We start from the raw sequence: 24,900 nt of genomic DNA on the forward strand, positions 1-24,900 counted from the left end.
TTTCTAACAGATTAGAAAGACAGATTTTCTAATCTGTTAGAAAGAATACTTGATGAGAATCAACCGAAAGAGCAAGCTGGCTTTAGGACAGGATTCTCAACTATGGATCACCTTCACGTAATATCACAGCTAATGGAGAAAGCAAATAAATATAAAACACCATTATGCCTGGCATTTGTGGATCATGAAAAGGCATTTGACTCCATACAGCATAAGGCAATGTTTCGGGAACTGGAAAGACAAGGCATAGATACCCCACATACTATGATTTTGAAGAAAATATATGAGAATGCTACCTCCTTTATTAGACTAGACAAAGACAGTAGGAGATTTAAAATCGAGAAAGGAGTTTGACTAGGAGACACAATATCTCCGAAGCTGTTTACTGCTGCCTTTGAGGAAGCTTTCAGAAGATTAGACTGGTTGCAAAAAGGAGTCAATTTAAATGGAGAGTACTAAACCATCTACGATTTGCAGATGACATTGTGGTCATAAGCCACGATCCCAAAGAATTAGAGGAAAATCATAATCAGTTATGCAGAGTTAGTAAGGATTTTGGACTAAAAATGAATATGGCTAAAACAAAAGTAATGATGAACAAGTATGTCACAGAAAGGGAAATAATGATTGAAGGAGCAGTTTGCAGAGCAATCGGGTACGGGACATGATACTGCCAAGGGGGATGTCTTTGTGTGTGCGCGATGCAAGGAGTGTATCGATATCAGGCAACAACTCGGCGTTCTTGTGGGCCTATATGAGAGCTTGAAGGACAGGGTGGATGCCCTCGAAGAAACTAAATTGAGGGGCCCATCAAGCTCTCAGCTGCCCACATCAACGCCAGAGCTTGCACTTGGGCATCGCATGACACAGAGACAACCCCCAAGGCAGAATGCGCTGGTCCCGAAGGAACTAGTAGTTGTTGGTGACTCTATTGTCAGGGAAACGGGGAACATGCTTTGTAAAAAAGATAGGTGGAACAGGACCAGGGTATGTCTGCCAGGGGCAAAGGTTGATGACGTTGTAGAGCGAATATCATCTTTTAAGGGCACAAAAGGTGATATAGTTGTACACGTTGGCACTAATAATATTAAGAGTAGGAGACCGGCAGAATTACTTAACAAGTACAGGTCACTGTTGAACAAAACCGAGAATTAGGGTTAAATTTGAAAGTGTCTGCAATTCTGCCCAGACACGATAGGAGGGAGTATATGATGAGAGCCTTGTCGATCAATTCGGCCCTGGAAAGATTGTGCAAGGCTCAAGGAGTAGAATTTTTTTCAGCCTGGACTGTACTTGTTAACAGGAGAGATTGCTTCTACAGGGATGGGATACACTTAAATACAAAGGGTGCAAGAATATTTGCTGATGCTATCGAGGCAGTGTTAGGTGGGTCGGAAAACTGCTAGCTTGGGGGGAGACAAAGACCAATAGATTGACAGTAGCCACTGGCAGAGGTGAAAGAGATTCTTGCACTGCTTCTATTAGAATGAGCAGAAGCCTGAAAAACAAGATGCATGGTATTTCAGAGACTGCTGGGAGCCATTGCGGTACAAGTAAACACATGGGTTGTGTTAGGGTAGCTAAGAATAGAAACAGGTGCAGGTATACTTGCGTGTACACCAATGCTAGGAGTTTAGTAAATAAATTTGATGAATTTGAGGTATTGCTCAAAACATCAAAGGCAGATATTGTTGGGATATCAGAGACGTGGTGTCACACAGATATAAGGGATGCAGAACTGCAATTTGGGGAGTACAACGTCTACAGAAAGGATAGACAGGATAGGAAGGGGGGGAGGGGTTATGCTAATAGTTAAGAAACACATAAAAACCAAGGAAGTGAAGCCAGTCGACATCGCTGGACAGTGCAGTGTTGAGTCAGTTTGGTGTGACATAAGCATTGGGAGATCAAAATTGAGAGTAGGAGTGTGCTATAGGCCTAATGACTCTGATGAGTATAATAAGGAACTGTACAGGGAAATAGAGTGGGCCAGTAAATCAGAGAGTCTTATAATGGGAGATTTTAATTTCCCAGATATTGACTGGAATTTGGTGGCTGGTTACTCACACACTAGCAGGGCTTTTGTGGATTTATTGGATGATTGTTTTCTACATCAGCATGTTCGGGAGGCAACTAGAGGGAGTAATACTCTTGATTTGATTATCAGTAGTGATTCTTCATGCATTAAGAATCTGCAGATAAATGAACCACTAGGTGGCAGTGATCACAGTGTGCTGAAGTGGGATTTACTGAAAGAGGTAACTACCATTAGGGGTAAAGGGAAGGGTTATTGCTTCTGTAAAGGCGACTACGATGGACTGAGACAGTATTTAAATTCTATACAGTGGGACCAACTGATGATGTTACCAACAGCAAATTCAAAATGGGAAGCATTCAAAGAACTTATCTTGGAAGCTACTAGGCTTTACATACCAACTAAGAAATATTGTTCAAGGTTTAGGCCAAAATGGATGTCAGATGAACTAATGAGGCATATGGCAGAGAAGAAAAATGCATGGGATACTTACAAATTAACACATGACACAGAAGCCTATGTAGATACAAGTTGATATGCAACCAAGTTACAAAGGAGGTTAGGCAGGCAAAGGCAGATTACGAGAAATCCTTGGCAAGGGATGCAAAGAAAAACAACAAAGAGTTCTTTACTTATGTAAACTCTAGAAGGAAGGGGATGAATCAGATTGGTCCACTTGATATTGATGGGTCAACTGTTGATGATCCTGCTCAGGTAGCTAACAAACTAAATGAATATTTTGCATCGACATTCACACATGAGGAGTTATTCAGCAAGGGGAATGCCAGAGGTGTATTCAACTCTAGCAGTAAGCTACAGAATCTTGAAATAACTGAGAGTAAAGTGGAGGAGAAACTGTTGAAGATAAACACAAGAAAGGCACCCGGGGTGGATGGGATCTATCCAGTTATATTAAAGGAGGCAGCAAAGGAAGTAAGCAAACCCTTAGCCATAATTATGAGAGCTTCCTTGGACTCAGGGGAGGTACCCATAGACTGGAAATGTGCAAATGTGACCCCAATTCACAAAGGAGGATCAAAGGCTGACAAAAGTAATTATAGACCTGTGAGCTTAACTTCTGTTCCAGGAAAATTAATGGAGGCACTGGTTAAAGAAGCACTGCAGGATCATTTAGACAAGACTTCAGTTATAGCTCAGACACAGCATGGTTTTGTTAAGGGGAAGTCTTGCCTGACCAACTTGATTGGATACTATGATGCAGTCACAAAAGAACTGGATGCAGGCAATAACTTTGATATTATATACATGGATCTTAGAAAGGCTTTTGATCCTGTTGCACATGGAAGACTGCTACACAAATTGGAGCAGTGTGACATTGGAGGCAAATTGCTGCTATGGATAAAGGGGTGGTTGAGGGGAAGAAGACAGAGAGTGGTAATCAATGGACACTGCTCATCGTGGACTAATGTTATTAGTGGAGTCCCTCAGGGCTCAGTGTTGGGTCCATTATTGTTTTCTGTATTTATAAATGATATTGATGATGGTATATCAAGCTTAATGTCCAAGTTTGCAGATGATACAAAGGTTGGCAGGGTTGTCAAGGACACTACTGACACTATGCTGCTGCAACAGGATCTGGAAAGGTTGAGCAGATGGGCTGAGAGGTGGCAAATGAAGTTTAACATTGACAAATGTAAAGTACTACACATGGGAAACAGCAACCCCAGATCAACGTATCAACTCTGTGGAACTACACTGACAGTGGTAGAGAATGAAAGGGACTTGGGGGTGATTGTGCAGGCAGATATGAAGTTCTCTGAACAGTGCAGACGGGCTGCAAGAGTAGCTCATGGAGTATTGTCAATGATATACAGGAATTTTTCCAGCAGGGATAAGGAGGTGATTATTCCATTGTATAAGGCAATGGTCAGGCCACACCTAGAGTACTGTATACAGGTCTGGAGGCCTCATTTCAAGAAGGATGTAGAGCTGCTGGAACGAGTACAGAGAAGGGCAACAAGATTAGTGAATGGAACAAAGGGGTGCTCTTACGAAGAAAGGCTTAAGTTTTGCAAATTACAGTGTCTGGAGACTAGGCACCAGCGAGGTGATCTGATAGAGGTGTATAAAGCCTTGAATGGTTTAAGCATGCTCAATGCTGATGGGATTCTTCCTCTAGCTGAGAAAAATCACCTGAGAGGGCATAAATTCAAATTGAGGAAAGACAGATGTAGGATAGACGTGCGGAAGTTTGCCTTTAGCCAGCGGGTGGTTGGTTGGTGGAACAGACTGCCATCCCTTGTGGTGGAGGTTGATAGCCTCAATAAGTTTAAGGCTCAGCTGGACAGGTATTTTGAACGAACAGAGGGGTGAAGTGGAAGTGGGTTTTTTTTGGCTGATGCTGCATAAGCTTGCTTTCTTGCATCAAATGCCTCTACTAATGCTAATGCTAATTGAAAAGTTCGAGTCGTATACTTATCTGAAAGTAATTGAAAAAGGTCGAGTCATATACTTATCTGAGACAAGTTATTAGCTATAATAATGATAAATGGCTGGAAATCAAGAGAAGAATAAATTTTGGATGGATAGCATTCAGGAAATATAGTCACATACTGAAGAGCAATATCCCAGTTTGTCTGGAACGTAAAATAATGAACCAATGTATACTCCCCACCATGACTTATGGAAGTGAAACTTGGGCACTCACCAAAAGAATGGAAGAGAAGCTGAGAACTACACAGCGAAGAATGGAACAAAATATATTGGGAATCAGACTGTTAGGTAAGAAGAGAAACACATGGATTAGGCAGCAAACTCAAGTAAAGGACATTCTTATCAAAACTAAAGAACTAAAATGGTCTTGGGCAGGACACATAGCTCAAAGACATGATGACAGATGGACTAAGAAAATAACTGAATGGTACCCAAGAGGAGCTAGAAGAAAACCTGAAAACAAAGGCAGAGATGGATAGATGAAATTCATGAGTTTGTGGGTAGTAAATGGATGGCCAGTGCTCAAAACAGAAGGAGCTGGAAAGTTGCTGGAGAGGCCTTCATCCTGCAGTGGATTGAAAATGGCTGATGATGATCTGCTAGACCAAAGTCTAGCAGATCATCATCAGAATAGTAAAGACAACTGGAAGGTGTTTTCAATCATATGCCAATTTAATATCCAGGAAGATGATGTCAATCTGGGATTTGTTGTTGATGGCCTGTTGGATTCTGAAGAGGGTATCTAGGAGATTGGTAGTATATCTGTACAAGTTTACATTTACAGCCGATTTGCACATTGTATGGGCTGAAAACCCCAACATAACACAGGGAAAACTCTGCTCCTTCTATCTGAGATCTCCAACTACAGCCTTAGTTGAAGAGGACATTTAGAAATTCCTTCAGTTATTAACCGAACACATCTATAAAGGGAATCTATACTGTCATTGAGAATCATTAAGTAGTGGGGATAGGGCCAACTATTAGCAGTATGGTGTTATTATTTTATAAAAAAAAATTGTACATTAATGGAAAAAAATAGAAATATTTTATTTTGAAGTACAAGACTTTTTATTCTAGAAAATTAAGAAATTGGAGAGATTCAACATTTAGAAAACTTGGAAAGAATTTTACTTATGTCACATTCCATATTAATTACAGCTTATTTCAGTAAGTTAAAAGTGGTAATTTCTTTTTGCCAAACACTGTATTTTCATTGTGTAGTAATCTTTTGTTATGTAATTGCCTCTGGGTCAAGTGAACTTGTATTATTGTTGGCAGAATAAAAAACGATAATAATAAATTGATATAATTATTGGCTAAGTGTTATAATTTTTATGAATAATTATTTGCTACAATTATTCTAATGATTATTTCAATTATTTTAATCATCTCTAATTATGGGCTATAATTTTTTAATATAAGGAGAAATATACTGCAGTTTGAGTGAATTCAGATGAAGGAACACTATTATACACCATATTAATATTAAGTAATTTTATTGCAATTTATTACAGAAGGGTATAAACTAGAAAAGAATAGCGAAAGCTTAAAAGGGTATAAATTAACTGCCTGCAAGACAAGTATAAAAAACATCAGTTTGTTTCAGTGTTCTGCTTAGTCTCATCATCTAACAGTGTAACATCCCTCTTTAAATATATAAATGTCATTTGGATTTTCAAAATTAAAACCACTATGTATAGTGAAATTATTTTTTATATTATTCAAAATTTTGGAATTATATTAAAATTGTACTTGAATTTTCATTAATAGGTTGATCTTAAAAGAATTCTTTATAAGTGTGGAGTTGAGAATATGCATACCATGTTACTGTTGAATGATGCTCATCTCATTAATGACAACTTTCTTATTCTTATAAGTGATTTATTAACATCAGGAGAAATGGAAAGTTCCTCTTCATTATACACTGAAGAGGAAATGGTTGATATATCTATGAAAATTGAAGAAGAAATGAAAAATTCTGGAAAAAACACTGGTAAAGATTACTATAAATATTTCACAGAAAGAATAAAAAGAAATTTAAAGGTATGTATTATTTTGTATTAATAAAAATGAATTAGATGATATTTAAACTTTTGCAAAAATTTATCCCACTATAAAAACAAGTTAATGGCACTTTTTTTACTGAATAAATTGCTTTATTTATTACCTAATAAAGTATGAAAAAAATGGTGAAAATTGTCTAGACAATAAAAATGGAAGACGGCACTCAGTAATTTAATTGAATTCTCTTTCTCTTGGTTATAACTTTAAAAATTTTACATATTTAGTTAATTTTTCTCAATTGTGAGCTTCAAGTTTTGTAAAAATATTTATTTTTGCAAAACTTGAAGTTAATTGCAATTTATTAATTATAATTTTTTAATACATATTTATTAAAAAATTATAACTGACATCTACATCTAAAGAACAATTTAAATAGCAAAAAAACTTTAAAATATTATGAAATTAAATAGCCCAGATCTGCAGGCTCTTCCAGTTTATGTAGGATGTTGTTCTAGATTGTTTTCCTACATAATATGCCATGAATTGTGGTTTCTGAACAAAACTTGGATACAGCTTCTGAAAAAAATCATATAGGTATAGTCACTGAACCACATATAATGAAATGAACAATTTGCATTATGAAACCATAGGTGTAGTATTGTAATTAAAATATTTTAATACAATACTACAGCAATATGTTGAGAATGCCTAAAGTGCATTTTATGTGGTGCATTGTAGAGCAGATATCATCTTTTAAGGGCACAAAAGGTGATATAGTTGTACACGTTGGCACTAATGATATCAAGAGTAGGAGACCAGCAGAATTGCTTAACAAGTACAGGTCACTGTTGAAAAAAAGCCGTGAAATAGGGTTGAATTTGAAAGTGTCTGCAATTCTGCCCAGACACGATAGGAGGGAGTATATGATGAGAGCCTTGTCGATCAATTCGGCCCTGGAAAGATTGTGCAAGGCTCAAGGGATAGAATTTTTTTCAGCCTGGACTGTACTTGTTAACAGGAGAGACTGCTTCTACACGGATGGGATACACTTAAATAGAAAGGGTGCAAGAATATTTGCTGATGCTATCGAGGCAGTGTTAGGTGGGTCGGAAAACTGATAGCTTGGGGGGATACAAGGACTAATAGTTTAACAGTAGCTGTAGGCAGAGGTGAAGGTGATTCTTGCAAAACTTCTATTAGAATAAGTAGCAACCTGGAGTGTGGGGTGTTGGGGGTTTCAGGGACGGGTGGGTATATGGGATGTGTTAGGGTAACAAAGAATAGCAGTAGAAGCATGTATGCTTGCATGTATACAAATGCTAGAAGTATAGTAAATAAATTTGATGAATTTGAAGTGTTGGTCAAGACATCAAAGACGGATAGTGTTGGAATATCAGAGACATGGTGTCACACTGATATAAGGAATGCCGAACTGGAATTTGGGGAGTACAATGTGTACAGAAAGGATAGAAAGGATAGGAAGGGAGGAGGTGTTATGCTGTTAATTAAGAAAAACATAAAATCAAAAGAAGTGCATCCAGTTGATATAGATGAACAGTGCACTGTTGATTCAGTTTGGTGTGACATAAGCACTGCGAAAGAAAAATAAGAGTAGGAGTGTGTTATAGGCCTAATGACTCGAATGAGTACAATGAACAATTGTACAGAGAAATAGAGTGGGCTAGTAAATCGGAATGTTTTATAATGGGGGATTTCAACTTCCCAGATATTGACTGGAACTTGTGGATTGGTCACTCACACACTAGTCAGACTTTTGTGGATTTATTGGATGATTGTTTTCTGCAGCAGCATATTCGAGAGGCAACCAGAGAAAGTAATACTCTTGATCTGGTTATCAGCAGTGATCATTCATGTATTAGGAATTTGCAGATAAAAGAACCACTAGGTGGCAGTGATCACAGTGTACTGACGTGGGATTTACTTAAAGATTTAATTACCATCAGGGGTAAAGGAAAGGGTTTTTGCTTCCGTAAAGGCGAGTACAGTGGTCTCCAACAGTTTTTAAATTCTGTACAGTGGGATCAACTGACGATGTTACCAACAGTAAATTCTAATTTGGAAGCATTCAAGGAATTAATCGTGGATGCTACTAAAAGTTTCATACCTATTAAGAAATATTGTTCAAGGTTTAGGCCTAAATGGTTGTCAAATGAACTAATGAGACTTGTAACATAGAAGAAAAATGCATGGGATGCATACAAATTAACACGTGACACAGAAGCCTATGATAGCTACAAGTTGATCTGTAACCAAGTTACAAAGGAGGTTAGGCAGGCGAAGGCAGATTACGAGAAATCCTTGGCAAAAGATGCTAAGAAAAACAGCAAGGATTTCTTTACTTATATAAACTCTAAAAGGAAGGGGATGAATCTTATTGGTCCACTTGACATCGATGGTTCGACTGTTGATGATCCTGCTCAGATAGCAAACAAACTGAATGAGTATTTTGCTCATGTGTGAATGTAGAATGAGTATTCTACATTCACACATGATGAGTTATTAAGTTTTGAAAATGGCAGAAGGTTATCAAATTGTAGCAGGGTGCTTAATGATTTTGTAATAACTGAGAGCAAAGTGGAGGAGAAATTGTTGAAGTTAAAAATTAGAAAGGCACCTGGGGTGGATGGGATCTATCCAGTTATATTAAAGGAGGTGGCAAAGCAACTTAGCCATAATTATGAGAGCATCCTTGGACTCAGGGGAGGTTCCCACGGACTGGAGATGTGCAAATGTATCCCCAATTCACAAAGGGGGATCGAAGGGTGACACGGGTAATTACAGACCAGTTAGTTTAACTTCTGTTCCGGGTAAAATAATGGAGTCGCTGGTTAAAGATGCATTGCAGGATCATCTAGACAAGACTGCAGCAATAATTCAGACACAGCATGGGTTTGTTAAGGGAAAGTCTTGTCTGACAAATTTGATAGGATATTATGATGTGGTTACAAAGGAACTGGATGCAAAAAATAATTTTGATATCATATATTTGGATTTCAGGAAAGCTTTTGACACTGTTGCGCATGGAAGACTATTGTACAAATTGGAGCAGAATGGTATTAAGGGTAAGTTGCTACAATGGATAAAAGGATGGTAAGTGGGAGAAGACAGAGGGTAGTAATCAATGGGTGCTGCTCTTCTTGGACTAATGTTATTAGTGGAGTCCCACAGGGTTCGGTGTTGGGTCCACTGTTGTTTTGTATATTTATCAATGATATTGATGAAGGTATATCAGGCTTAGTGTCGAAGTTTGCAGATGATACAAAGGTTGCCAGGGTTGTTAATGACAGTAATGGCAGTGTGCTACTGCAACAGGATCTAGATAATTTGGGCAGATGGGCTAAGAAGTGGCAACTGAAGTTTAACCTTGACAAATGCAAAGTACTGCATATGGGTAGAAGCAACCCCAGAGAAACGTACCAACTGTGTGGTACTACACTTAAGGTGGTAGAAAATGAAAAAGATCTGGGAGTAATTGTGCAGGCAGATATGAAGTTTTCTGAGCAATGCAGACAGGCTGCCAGGGCAGGTCATGGGGTTTTGTCAATGATATATAGGAATTTTGCTAGCAGGGAAAAGGAGGTGATTATCCCTATGTATAAGGCAATGGTCAGGCCACGCCTTGAGTACTGCGTACAGGTCTGGAGGCCTCATTTTAGGAAGGATGTAGATTTACTTGAGCGTGTACAGAGAAGGGCAACAAGATTAGTGAGGGGAATGAAGGGATCCTCTTATCAAGAGAGGCTTAAGTTCTGCAAATTGCAGTGGGTGGAGACTAGGCACCTGCACGGTGATCTGATTGAGGTGTATAAGGCCTTGAATGGGTTCAGCACGCTGAATTCTGATGGGATCCTTCCACTTGTTCAGATTACAAACCTAATGGGGCATAAATTCAAATTAAGAAAAGACAGATGTAGATTGGATGTGCGGAAATTTGCCTTTAGCCAGCGGGTGGTTAATTGCTGGAACAAACTTCCATCTGTCGTTGTGGAAGTTGATAGGTTGAATAAATTTAAGGAGGAACTGGACAGGCATTTGGAGGGAATGGTGTTATTTTTTTTTTTTTTTTTTTTTTTTGGCTGATGCTGCATAAGCTCATACATTTGCTTTCTTGCATCACGTGGCACTACTACTATTATTCTTGCAGCATTGAACTAAAATTCTTTCTATTTTAGCACAATGTTAAATTACCCCACTGTGCATGATTTGTGATGTTTGTAAAATAATAGCTGTTTTTAACTGTTTTTTATGCTGATTTCAAGTATTATTCATATTTTTTTTTTATCGTATACCGTTTTTTTCCCAAATCACTTAAGTTGATGTCATCTGAGCTGCATTATTGAATGCAGTAAGTTAGGAGTAAATGCTAAGATTCTGTAAACTAAATCTTCACATGTTTGCAACACTTCCTTCATTTGTTTCTTGACCTTGAGAGCTCCCTGCGGTAGCATTCATCAGTGTGAGTGCATTTATTTTTGAGGTTTTCATGTCAAACTTTCATGTAAAATAAGAGATTTTATGGAAGGTATATCGGTTCCTGAGGATGTCGATGTCATCGTAATTCGGGGCCCCACTGTATTTCCCATTTGTCTGGCAATAAATTCAAAATAATATGTACTTCCTGTGAGTTTGGTGGATCGATGCTTTCTGTCTTTGAGGGATGTAGTAGTAGTGGCATGTGATGCAAGAAAGCAAGTGTATGAGTTTATGCAGCATCAGCCAAAAAAAAAAAAAAAAATCGCACCATTCCCTCCAAATGCCTGTCTGGTTCCTCCTTAAATTTATTTAACCTATCAACTTCCACAACGGCAGATGGAAGTTTGTTCCAGCAATTAACCACCCGCTGGCTAAAGGCAAATTTCTGTACAACTATTCTGTCTTTTCTTAATTTGAATTTATGCCCCCTTAGGTTCGTAATCTGAACAAGTGGAAGGATCCCATCAGAATTCAGCATGCTCAACCCATTCAAGGCCTCAACTCATTCAAGGCCCATTATACACCTCAATCAGATCACCTCGCAGGTGCCTAGTGCTTAAGCCTCTCTTGGTAAGAGGATCCCTTCATTCCCCTCACCAATCTTGTTGCCCTTCTCTGTACATGCTCAAGCAAATCTATATCCTTCCTAAAATGAGGCTTCCAGACCTCATTTTAGGAAGGCCATAACTTATACAGAAGGACAATCACCTCCTTTTCCCTGCTAGCAAAATTCCTATATATCATTGACAAAACCCCATGACCTGCCCTGGCAGCCTGTCTGCATTGCTCAGAAAATTTCATATCTGACTGCACAATTACTCCCATGTCTTTTTCGTTTTCTACCACCTTAAGTGTAGTACCACACAGTTGGTACGTTTCTCTGGGGTTACTTCTACCCATATGCAGTACTTTGTATTTGTCAAGATTAAACTTCAGTTGTCACTTCTCAGCCCATCTGCCCAAATTTTCTAGATGCTGTTGCAATAGCACACTGGCATTAACAACCCTGCCAACCTTTGTATCATCTGCAAACTTCGACACTAAGCCTGATATACCTTCATCAATATTATTGATAAATATACAAAACAACAGTGGACCTAACACCGAACCCTGTGGGACTCCACTAATAACATTAGTCCACGAAGAGCTGCACCCATTGATTACCACCATCTGTCTTCTCCCACTCAACCATCCTTTTCTCCATTGTAGCAACTTACCCTTAATACCATTCTGCTCCAATTTGTACAATAGTCTTCCATGCGCAACAGTGTCAAAAGCTTGCCTGAAATCCAAATATATGATATCAAAATTATTTTTTGCATCCAGTTCCTTTGTAACCACATCATAATATCCTATCAGATTTGTCAAACAGGACTTTCCCTTAACAAACCCATGCTGTGTCTGAATTATTGCTGTAGTCTTGTCTATATGATCCTGCAATGCATCTTTAATCAGTGACTCCATTATTTTACCCGGAACAGAAGTTAAACTAACTGGTCTGTAATTACTCGTGTCAATCTTCGATCCTCCTTTGTGAATTGGGGATACATTTCCACATCTCCAGTCCATGGGGACCTCCCCTGAGTCTAAGGATGCTCTCATAATTATGGCTAAGTTGCTTTGCCACCTCCTTTAATATAACTGGATAGATCCCATCCACCCCAGGTGCCTTTCTAATTTTTAACTTCAACAATTTCTCCTCCACTTTGCTCTCAGTTATTACAAAATCATTAAGCACCCTGCTACAATTTGATAACCTTCTGCCATTTTCAAAACTTAATAACTCATCATGTGTGAATGTAGAATACTCATTCTACATTCACACATGAGCAAAATACTCATTCAGTTTGTTTGCTATCTGAGCAGGATCATCAACAGTCGAACCATCGATGTCAAGTGGACCAATCAGATTAATCCCCTTCCTTTTAGAGTTTATATAAGTAAAGAAATCCTTGCTGTTTTTCTTAGCATCTTTTGCCAAAGAGTTCCCGTAATCTGCCTTCGGCTGCCTAACCTCCTTTGTGACCTCATTACAGACTAGTTATATCTCCCATAGGCTTCTGAGTCGCTTGATAATTTATATACATCCCATGCATTTTCTTCTCTGTCACAAGTCTCATTAGTTCATTTGATAATCATTTAGACCTAAACATTGAAACAATGTTTCTTAATAGGTATGAAACTTTTAGTAGCTTCCATGATTAATTCCTTGAATGCTTCCCACTAAGAATTTACTGTTGGTAACATCGTCAGTTGATCCCACTGTACAGAATTTAAAAACTGTCTGAGACCACTGTACTCACCTTTACGGAAGCAAAAACCCTTTCCTTTACCCCTGATGGTAATTATATCTTTAAGTAAATTCCATCAGTACACTGTGATCACTGCCACCTAGTGGTTTCTTTATCTGCAAATTCTTAATACACGAATGATCACTGCTGATAACGAGATCAAGAGTATTACCCTCTCTGGTTGCCTCTCGAACATGCTGCTGCTGCAGAAAAGAATCATCCAATAAATCCACAAAAGTCTTACTAGTGTGTGAGTGACCAACCCACAAGTTCCAGTCAATATCTGGGAAGTTAAAATTCACCATTATAAGACATTCTGATTTACTAGCTCACTCTATTTCTCTGTACAATTGTTCATTGTACTCATTCGAGTCATTAGGCCTAAAACACACTCCTACTCTTATTTTTGTTTTCACTGTGCTGATGTCACACCAAACTGACTCAACAGTGCACTATTCATCTATATCAGCTGGATGCACTTCTTTTTATTTTATGTTTTTCTTAATTAATATCATGATCGCTCCTCCCTTCATATCCTGTCTATCCTTTCTGTACACATTGTACTCCCCAAATTCCTAATATCTGTGAGACACCACGTCTCTGATATCCCAACAATATCCACCTTTGATGTCTTGACCAACACTTCGAATTCATCAAATTTATTTACTATACTTCTAGCATTGGTATACATCCAAGCATACATGCATCTATTCCTAGTTACCCTGACACATCCCATATACCCACCTGTTTCACGATGACTGCATGAAACCTCCAGCTCCCCTTGCTCCATGTCGCTACTTATTCTAATAGAAGTTGTGCAAGAATCACCTTCACCTCTGCCTGCAGCTACTTTTGACCTCTTGGTCTGTGAATCCCCCAAGCTAGCAGTGTTCCGACCCACCTAACACTGCCTCGATAGCATCAGCAAATATTCTTGCACCCTTTCTATTTAAGTGTATCCCATCCCTGCAGAAGCTATCTCTCCTGTTAACAAGCACAGACCACGTTGAAAAAAATTCTACTCCTTGAGCCTTTCACATATCCTCCAGGGCCGAATTGATTGACAAGGCTCTCATCATGTTCTCCCTCCTATCGTGTCTGGGCTAGAATTGCGGACACTTTCAAATTTAACCCTAAATAATGACTTTTTTGCAACATTGACCTGTACTTGTAAAGTAAATCTGCAGATCTGCTACTCTTAATGTCATTGGTGCCAACATGTACAACAATATCACCTTTTGTGCTCTTAAAATATGATATATGCTTTACAACGTCATCAACTTTTGCCCCTTGGCAGACATACCCTGGTCCTGTTCCATCTATCCTTTTTACACAATATATTCCCCATTTCCCTGACAATAGAGTCACCAACAATAACTAGTTCCTTTGGGACCAGTGCATTCTGCCTTGGAGATTGCCACTGTGTTGCCTGATGCCCAGGAGTGAGCTCTGGCATTGAGTTGGGCAGCTGAGAGCTTGACTGGCCCCCTCATACCCTCATATTAATTACTTCGAGGGAATCTATCCTACACCTCAAGCTCTCATAGATGCCCAGTAGAACACTGAGTTGATGCCTAATTTATAGACACTCTCTGCACCTGGCACACACAAAGACATCCTCCTTGGCCAGATCATGTTCTGTTCCAGAGAGTTCGGCAAACATTTCACAAGTTGCACATTTTTTTAGGCTGTGATGCATTGGAGAATCGCCCCCCCCTTCAGTTCTCCCCCCCCCCCCCGAGTCACAGCACTCCTGCCACTTTGTGCCCATTGCTTTGCTGCTCTAGTCTGGGGCATGATATTTTAAATTAATAAGATCAATAAATTTAATTAGCTAATTGTCAATACTACATTATCTAATAGAATCCTAAATGCAGTGATGCGTATTACGCTATAAAATTATACATTAGAGCTACCTAGTTACCACAATTAAAAATTTGAATTCCCTACCACTCTATACAAAAACAATGGCTGCAAGATTCGAACGAAATAACAGTTTTACGTATTTTAAGTAATAAAAGGTGCTGCTGTGTGTTGTCCGATGTACAAGTGTCAACTCTGTGATTAAGCTGGGTATCTCAATAATCAGGAGTGTGTTTGGAGGGGATGGGGGGGAGGGGAATATTTCCCTTAACCAAAAATTCAAAATTAAAGGGAAAGAATCCAGGAGTTGCTTTGCTTCTTCTCTATTATCTCAAAGGGTTTCTTTCAGTCTAAGAAGAACTGTCTGAAAGACAAAATCTCTGGAAAAACCAATGATTTTGTTTCTAAGAAAGACGAGAGTTACCACGTGCACCTTCTATTTTCCAGGTTTCTCTTCTGTTGTTTTCAGCAGTAAGCCTTTGAGGTTTATTGCAGGGCTACTGCAACCAAATGTTCATATTGAGCACGAATGGAAGCATCGGTGGGAACGGAGGGAGGATGGGCCAGGCAGGAAGGAATAATGCCCCTTTGAGGGCACAATTCCGTGCCCTTGCAGAAGGTCCCTCTTTCTCCTTATTTCATCCTTCACATAGATTCTGATGGACTCCAAAAGGAATTAAGTTAATAATTATTGTGATTAATTGCTTTAAGAATTTGCATATTTTTCAATATCAGCAAGATAACTGAGTTTTTCCAGTTTTTTATTAATTATATTAAGTTACTGAATACTAAAAAACTTATACAATATAATCGCATTTTCTCTTTCCCCATGCGTCGTGCCGGAGTATAAACAGAATTTTTTTTTTTTTTTTTTTTTAAAGGATTAACTGTTGACCGCTGTAGTGATAAAGCAACAATTATAAGAACACTTTGATAAATATAAGTCCTGTTATATTAAATTACACTTTAAATAATAATGTTATACCGTATTAAAGTAGCTTTTATTAAATGTATATGCAATTTTAAGTAAAGTATTTTAAATAAATTTTTTCAGTCGACTGTTATATGGAAAAAGGAAAGAACCAGCCTTCTCTATTAACTTATTTTTCAAAAATATGCAAATTTTTTGATGAGGAAGACGAAGAAGAAGAAAACAATGAAGTAAATGAAGAAAAAACTACACTATCTACTTTGACAAAGGTAACTGATGATGACGATGATATTGACATATTGGTCTATGTTAACAAAAAATTAAGTGATGAGGAGAAAATAAATTTAATTGAAAATTTCTGGGAACTGACGGGAGATTTCAAATTCCCTTTAACATCTGCTGGGAATAATAAGAGAAAGAAGATTTAACTACAAGTGGCTTGTTCATTATTCTTGGCTTGCTTATTTGAAATCCCAAGACAGAGCATATTATAAATATTGTTTTTTATTTGAAAAAGAATGCATCAGTAAAAATAATCAATAGCAGAATTTATGCTTAATCCCACGCTCTTTGCAACAAAACATACAAAAGCATCCCTTTTGCTTATCATGTCGTATTGTAGATAGCATTGCAAACATGCAACAATTACCGAACATTATAAAGTCTTAATTCACAGGGGAACTGCCCTCTGCTCTCTGAACCAGCGCATTCCCACTACTTCAAGCTGTTTTGTGACTGCTCGTCTGAGATATGATTTTAGCTTAAATTTAAAATACCATGCTAAACTAAAGGATACTTAAGTACGATAATAACACTGCGTTATTCCCAGGTTATGTGACAGTAATATATACAATTCTACAAAATATCAGTTAGGTTATCAAGTTGCATTCGTATTGTTAATAATTTATAATTTACAGACAATAAACACATTTCTAATTAATTATACTTCTAGAGAATTACATAAAATAATATTAAATATAATGTTTAAATATCATTTAAACAACATTTAATATTGTTTAAATGATATTTAACAGTGGCAGAAGAATTACTATAGTTCAGCACTCATTTTTGAGCAATTTCCAATGCCAAGAAAGAAACAGTCACCTGGTTTATGGGATAAATGCAAATAGTAACTGCACTACTAATTTGAACCAAACAAATAACAAAAACCAATAAATTTTATCTAATAAAAAAAGTCTTCTTAGCAGCATCCAAAAATGGCACCAACTCAGTAACTACACAGCATTATCTCCAGAAGATATCCAGCAAATAGTAGTAATTCTTTTCATGAATTATTACTATTTGCTTATTCTATTAATTATGGCCGAAACTTGAAACTTCTATTATCTTTCTATTTTTTTTAAAATCCAGGAGGAGGAAATAAGTGCATTCCTTTTGTGCTCCATATTTGTCTGTATACTACAATCGAAAGTACATGTTGCTATTTATTTCTTTTATTGTATCACAGATCACTTTTTATTTGAAGTCAAAGTGGAAATAAGCAAAGTATTATATTAAAAAATATTCACTGAATATTAGTTACAAGGTATATACAGTAAAGCGAACACAATTAATTTTATATACAGGCATTTTTCACTTTATGAGTTCCCAAGTTTACAAGTTTTTTTTTTTCAAGTATCAAGTATCAACAAAATTTAAAATATGAACATGAATTGCAAAAAAAATTGAATGTTAAACATTCATAAATACCACATTTCAAACCACACACGTAGATATACAATACAGTGCACCCCACTTTACAATACTAATACATTCCAGAGACACCATTATATCATGAAAATATTGTAATGTGAACCCAATAACACATTGTTTTTTAGTTATTTGTTCCAAGACCTTGGAAGTTGAAATTTTCGCTATATAACTAAGCTATTTATCTCTCTAAAAGGTCATTTTTATAATGTAAATTATATTAGTTACCACTTCAAATCATTAAAACCATTACACTTTCATATGTTCTGTTATAAGAATCAATTTTAAATGCATTTGTGATATTTTTATAAAGCATGTTTCTGGAGGTCACCATAAAACATAAAAAACAATTTGCATTTTCTGGTTTATTGGGCTTTTCTGAGGAAGTTATAAACAGGTAGTAAACTCAGTGTTATTGCATTTTCAAAAATACCAATAGCTGGAACTGTGTGGGTTTTTATGTTATTATGGTGAAATGTGTTTCCCCTTCACTGCAACCTTCAATCATATAAAAAACATAACTAAATTTTCAGAAACTTCTCTTCATTCCTTTTTTTTTAAGCTTTATAAACTTGTTACACCGCACAAATCGTGTTAGTTGCAATCTCACTTGCGTGTATTGTATTAGTTAGTTGCAATTTTAAAAAACGCTTATGCATGCTATCATGAAATTTATAATGAAAAGAGAAGAGATTATCTTGGAAACAAATGCCTCTTGAAGTATTTCTGAAGAAGATGACTTCTTATGCAACAAACCAATAACGAGTAATCAACAAATGTGCATTTAGTCGATGATGATGAAGAATAAACATTCTTTAAAATTTGTAAGTCATAAATAATTTCTTTAAATTATAATTTGCTTGATTTTACAGACCATGTTTTCATTATTTGGATAAATCAATCATTGTTTAAACATAAACTAATTATATTGTTGATGATAATGTAACCCCTGTTTTTAACATTCTCTATGGGAAATAAATTCCCACTTTACGAGCGTGTGCTAGGAACAAATTAACTCGTAAAGTCGGGAACTACCTGTATTATTGTTTAATCAGTTAGTAATTAATTGGCAACAAGATAATTAATTATTTACTTTTCATTTCTGTTAATTTAAGAAATAAAAATTGAACTTACTGAAATGTAATGCACTACATACATCACCTGAGTTATTTCCATATTATTTATGTAATTAATTTTCAGTGGTTGGCAGGACTATTCCCATTGGCTCAAATGGGATGAATAGGAACAGTTGTGAAATGCTGAACTGTAATCCCATTTGGAAGTCTGCTTTCATCTCTTTGGGAATGGATTTGAGCAGTCCACATTTGTGGTGAAGATGTCATAATGATAGTCTGTGTAGTTGCAGGTTCATCACTGTTGCTGAACCGTATATTATAAATATATCCCATTGTTAAAATTTCTGATTTGGGGGATGGGGGGAGGGAGGGAGGGAGGGAGGGAGAGAGAGAGAGAGAGAGAGAGAGAGAGAGAGAGAGAGAGAGAGAGAGAGAGAGAGAGAGAGAGAGAATTATAGATAAATATAACTCATTATATGAACACCATAATGCAATTCTAATGTATTTTAATGAAATTTCTAAATTGTTTTGTTTTCACAATACAAACTACATAACTGACATCTGCTTTTTTTTCCCTGGTAGATAGTATTTTGTTTTTCTCCTCTGAGACCAACCTTCAGAATGTGCAGCAGGAGATTTCCATCCATTATGAAAGCTACTAATATTAATTGGTTTCATCCATGGACAAAAGAGACTCTAATTTGTGTCGCCCATAAGTTTCTTGAAGATGTTGATATTGTTTCAGTAAGTATGAAATATCAAAAAAAATGTTTAAGTATTAGAAAATATTGATACTCTTGTATGTTTAATTTGACCTGTAAAATTCTAAAATTATTTTTTCTTATTTTATTCTTTAAATAATACATCCTTCCTTAGAATATAAGATTCATGTAGCACATATTCTTTGGATTTCATTCATTTCCTTTCTCTTTATTCATTTAGTTTCTTTTCCTTTTTTTTTTCCTCTATACAGGGCTGCCCATGATTTCATCTTTTTGAAGCAGAAAGCTGATTAACAATTCTCTAATCAGCTTCTAAAATAATACAACAAATTAATTATACGAGGAGCATTTGAAAAGTTCGTAGCCTGAATATGAAGGGTTTATTTGAGCAGTCCGGTAACATGTTACTTTTGCCCATGATGCTGCAACAGATTCCAACTATGAAGAAAGTTTTCTCTTGGGCCTCTAGGAATGCATACAGCCGACTGGGCTAGCCAGGTGGGTAAAGTGCCTGCCTGGCAACCCAAAGGTCGCGGGTTCGAATCCTGCCTTGGGCTTGAATGAAAGTACAGTCGGTCCTCGTATAACACGTGTTTGCATTACACGAATTCGATCATACACGATTTATAAATAGGGGAACGTTATCTTATATAACACGAACCGAATTCGCTTATGCACGATTCGCCTTTGTGTTTACAAGAAATGGCAGTCGAACGCGGAATCACCCCAACCGAACGCAACACGATAGGAATGAAGAAGATTCTGAAAATGTATTTATGTTTTTTATATCAGTGAAGGGGAAACACATAATAACGTAAAAACCAACACAATTCCAGCTATCGATATAATCGCAAATGCAATTAGATGGAGTTTACTACCAGTTTATAACAGGTTCCACTAGCAGAAACGAAACTGGAAATTGTTTTTATTGTTTTATGGTAGTAACCCCCAGAAATGTGCTTTAGTAAAATGTGGGGTGTTAATAGTGTATCTCGGCCTTTACGGTGTTGTTTATTCAGTTGCTACACGGGTGCAGCTTTGTTTATGTGTATCAAGCGTGCCTCCTCGTTTTGTAATTGTGCTTTATTCCCTGAAAATTAGTAAAATACTTAAAAGGTGTGAAAAGGAAGCGTCCTGGCTAAGACACTGCAGATTCAGAGAGAAAAAAAAAAAAGCAATAACGATAAACAGAGGCGGACTGGGTCAAAAATTCTTACCCGGGAAAACTTATAGTGGCCTCATACTACGGTTTATGGCCAAAATCACACCGGCCTCCAGCCCACCGTGGTTTCCCCCGTAAGGCTTATGGCCAGTCCGCTTCTGTCAATAGAGAAAAAATATGAAATTGTGAAACGCTTTGAGCGAAATGAAAGACCATGTGATATTGCACGTGCTACAGACCTAAATGAGGCAACGCGGAGAATTACAAAGAATGCAGAGAAAATAAAAACAACTTTCATAGCGGAAACAACTCAAAGTGTAATTAAAACCCATTAGATTAAGACACAAAGAAATTGGAAGAGATGGAATGGCTGTCATCTCTTTGGATAGAAAATCAAACAAAAAGCAAGTTTGCTTACGATAGAAGCAAAAGCATTAGCAATATTTTATTACGACTTACGTATTATAATTTATACTTACGTATTATAAAATACGTAAGTATTTTATTACGACTATTTTATTTAATATAATTTTTTACGAATAAAATACGTATTTTATTCGTAAAATACTTTTTTAGTATTAAAAAATACTAAAAATACTTTATTATAATATAATATTTTTATTACGTATTTTAATCGTTATAAAATACGTAAGTATTTTATAACGATTAAAATTACCCGATTATTTATTGTGTTTGGTAATGTTTTGGTTCCAAATGTGTGTTCAATCTTGGGTGGTCGGCACCTAACCCCACTTTTCCCATAGGGCCTGTTGTTTATATTGCACGATTTTGCATTGCACGAGGATTTCTAGGAACGCAACTATCGTGCTATAAGAGGACAGACTGTACTGCAAAAAAAACCTTGGAAGGTGCATTATTGCCAACAACTACCAAAAAAAAAAAAAAAAAAAAGAATGCATACACTACAGTAGTGATGTCAGTGGAAAAATGGATGCTGGCCAGGCATTTTTTCCAATTAGGAAATAAGTGAAAGTATGATATTGCTAGATATGGTGAATATGGGGGTTAGTCCAGGATTTCAAAGCCCCAGTCATACAGTGCATGCCAATGACAGCCTTGTGAGCAGTGCATTGTCCCTTTGCTGAACAAGACTTCTTTTCTGAGTTTTCCTCAGCATTTGTCTTTGATGTTTTCACACAAATGCCTCACAAGGTCTGTGTAATATGCCCCTGTGACTGTCTGGCCTTTCTGAAGATAGTCCACTGGCAGCACTCCATCAGCATCCCAAGCAACTGATGCCAGAAGAAGGAATCCACTTGGCTTTCTCTGGAGGGGGAAAGAGCATGTTTCCACTGTTTGGACTTTCCTTAGTCCCTGGCTGAAAATGATGCAGATGTTCACTTGACTTGACAACTCTTGTGCATTTTTGATCTGCTGTCAAAAACTTTGGGTCCCATCATGCCAACACCTCTTACATAGTGGCAACCTCATTATTATATGATACACACACACATTCAGATGAGATGCCTAAGGTGCTGGCAATGTACCAAACTCTCACTCATCAATCACTTATTGCCAGATCATGCATACTGTTAACAACTTTTGGAGTGATGGGCAGCTCTTCCTCCTCCTTTCTAATTCTGCTGTCCACTTCTTAACCATGGAATAGGAAGGGGCATCTACCACAATGTTGTAACTGTATCCTCTTGAATTCCAAGTGGCATTAGTTCCTTTTTTCCTAAATATTGGATGACTACACAGTAACAGATTTTTGTCCATATTTCTCATTCACATTAACTTTATTAACTTCAGGACCTAAAAATTGAAAACTCATTATTGAAACTGCGTGAAACTCAGTGGTATACTATTTGAAATATACATTAACTACAGAAATTTTTAACAGTGTACCACCATATCCTCTCATATTCAGGCCACATACTCTTCAAACACCTCTCATACATAGTAATCATGGTGTAAATGCACACCATATTGCCAAAAGTAACCAAACGCCTGCATGTTTCGAAGAAAATTTTATTGACACCATGTTTAGCATTAGTATTAGTGTTGGCAAATGATGAAGGATCTAAGCTTATACAACATCAAAGACAAATGCAAATGTGCAAAATTTAAAGTTGATTGTTGGAAATTTGATCCAACAATCAACTGTCCTCTGTCTGAGGCAAATTTTTGCACATTCAGTCTGCAACCATCCTTTCTCAATTTTAATTTTTACCACCCTGTGTATTTTCTGTGCTAGAGGAGGCCATCAAAATTTATCTTACTCAATCCATTCAGAGCTTAAACACCTCAGTTAGATCACTTTGCAGATGCCTACTTTCCAGATGCTACAATTTAGAGAAATGAAGTCTTTCTTGGTTTAAGAGTGCTCTTTTTCCCCCCCCTCAGTAATCTCATTGCCCTTCTCTCTATCCCTTTCATCACATCCACAACCTTTCTAACCTGTATCCAGATCTGTATGCAATACTCAAAATTTGGGCTTACCATTACCTTATACAATGGAATAATTACCTCCTTAACTCTGCTGGAAAAATCATATGAGCATTCCTAGCAGCCCATCTGCACTGCTCAAAAAAAAATTCATGTCTGTCAGCAGTATGAACTGCTGACAGATATGAAGTTTTTATCCTCATATGTTTTTCATTCTCTACTACCTTCAGTATGTACATAGTTGGTATATTATTCCAGAATTACTGCTACCCATATGAGGTACTTTGCATTTGCCAGTGCTAAACTTTAATTGCAACTTCTCAGCTCATCTACCTTTTTCCAGCTCTTATTGGACTAGGCTTACCCTGATTACTGTCACTAACCATCTTGTTAACCTTCCTGTCATCTACAAGCTTAAATATTAAGCCTGATATGCCTTCATCAGTGTTAATAAATATTGAAAACAACAATGGGCTAATGGGCTCAGCACTGAACCCTGGGGTACTCCACTAATAACATTAATCTCCTGCACTGATAACTACTCTGTCTTCTCCTATTCAACTATCTCTTTAGCTATGGTAGCAACATGCCTATAATGCCACATTGATGCAATTTATATAACCGTCATATATATGGTGCTCTATCAAAGGATTTACAGAAATCTAAGTAGGTGATATCAAAAATTATTTAATTTTTGCCTTGAGTTCCTTTGTTACTGCACCATAGTATCCAATAAGATTGACAAGATAATACTGCCCCTTAACCGCATGTACTTTTTTAACCAGTGACTTTATTATTTACCATGGAAAAGAGCTTGTAATTCTATAATTACTCACTTCTTCCTTTGATCCCCTTATTTGAACTAGGGAGACATTTGCAAATCTACAATTCATAGAGATCTCCCTAAATCCAAGGTTGCTCTCATAATTATGCTAAGAGTTTACTTCTTTTACTGCTTTCGTTAATTATAAATGGATAGATCTCATTAGCCCCAGGTGCCTTATACACTTTCAGGGGCAACAATTTCTCATTTTCTTCTCAGTTGTTACCAATTCATTTAGCTCTGTTGTAAATTGGCCTACTTCTAATATTCTCCTCCCAAAAAACTTCTTCACAAGTGAATCCAGATGCAGCATATTTATTTAATTTGCAAGCAACTTGAACAGCATCATCAGTAGCTATGGAATTCATATCTAGTGGGCCAACATGGCTCTTTCCCTCTAGTGTTAATGTAAGCAATGAATTTTTTGCTTCTTTTCTTTGCATTCTTAGCCAAATTATTTAGTGACTTGATCACAGACTATGATAACTTTTCAGTATTCCATGCACTCTAGTCAGTTCAGCATGCATCCATTTAGTTCTAAATCTGGAACATTATCTCTTGATATAAAAAGCTTAGTAACTTCTATAATTACTTCCCTGAAGTAATTCAAGTTCAGACAACTATACTCAGCCTAACTATTGATTCAAAATTGAACAGAGTTTTTCACATGTGTTCAGCTAGTTTTTGAGATGTATACTTTACAATTAATAGTGGCAAAGAGCTACATTCATAAAATCACTATATCATTTGTATAAAGCATCTGTGTGCAATAGAAGAACGACTATTGCACAGCATATTAGCGTAACATGTTGGTCAGTATGGCCACAGGTCTCAAATATGAATGAATGAGGCACAACAAAGTATTAATATTGGTAGTAGCAATTGATGCAAGAAAGCAAGTTTCTACAGTATCAGATGGAAAAAAA

At 36.9% G+C, this 24,900-nt stretch overlaps 1 protein-coding gene across 1 annotated transcript in view; it reads left to right on the forward strand.

Moving 5' to 3' along the window:
* The window catches only part of LOC150089496 (dynein beta chain, ciliary-like), a 1,205,440-nt gene that overhangs the window by 719,714 nt on the left and 460,826 nt on the right, over positions 1-24,900 (forward strand). The window contains 2 exon segments of the mRNA XM_090390004.1: positions 6,260-6,532; positions 19,441-19,602. Of these exon segments, the coding sequence (XP_090246130.1) occupies positions 6,260-6,532; positions 19,441-19,602 (435 nt within the window).

This window comes from Mastigoproctus giganteus, chromosome 2, assembly GCF_048544385.1.
Source record: "Mastigoproctus giganteus isolate SK-2022 chromosome 2, ASM4854438v1, whole genome shotgun sequence".
Taxonomy (NCBI): Eukaryota; Metazoa; Arthropoda; class Arachnida; order Uropygi; family Thelyphonidae; genus Mastigoproctus; species Mastigoproctus giganteus.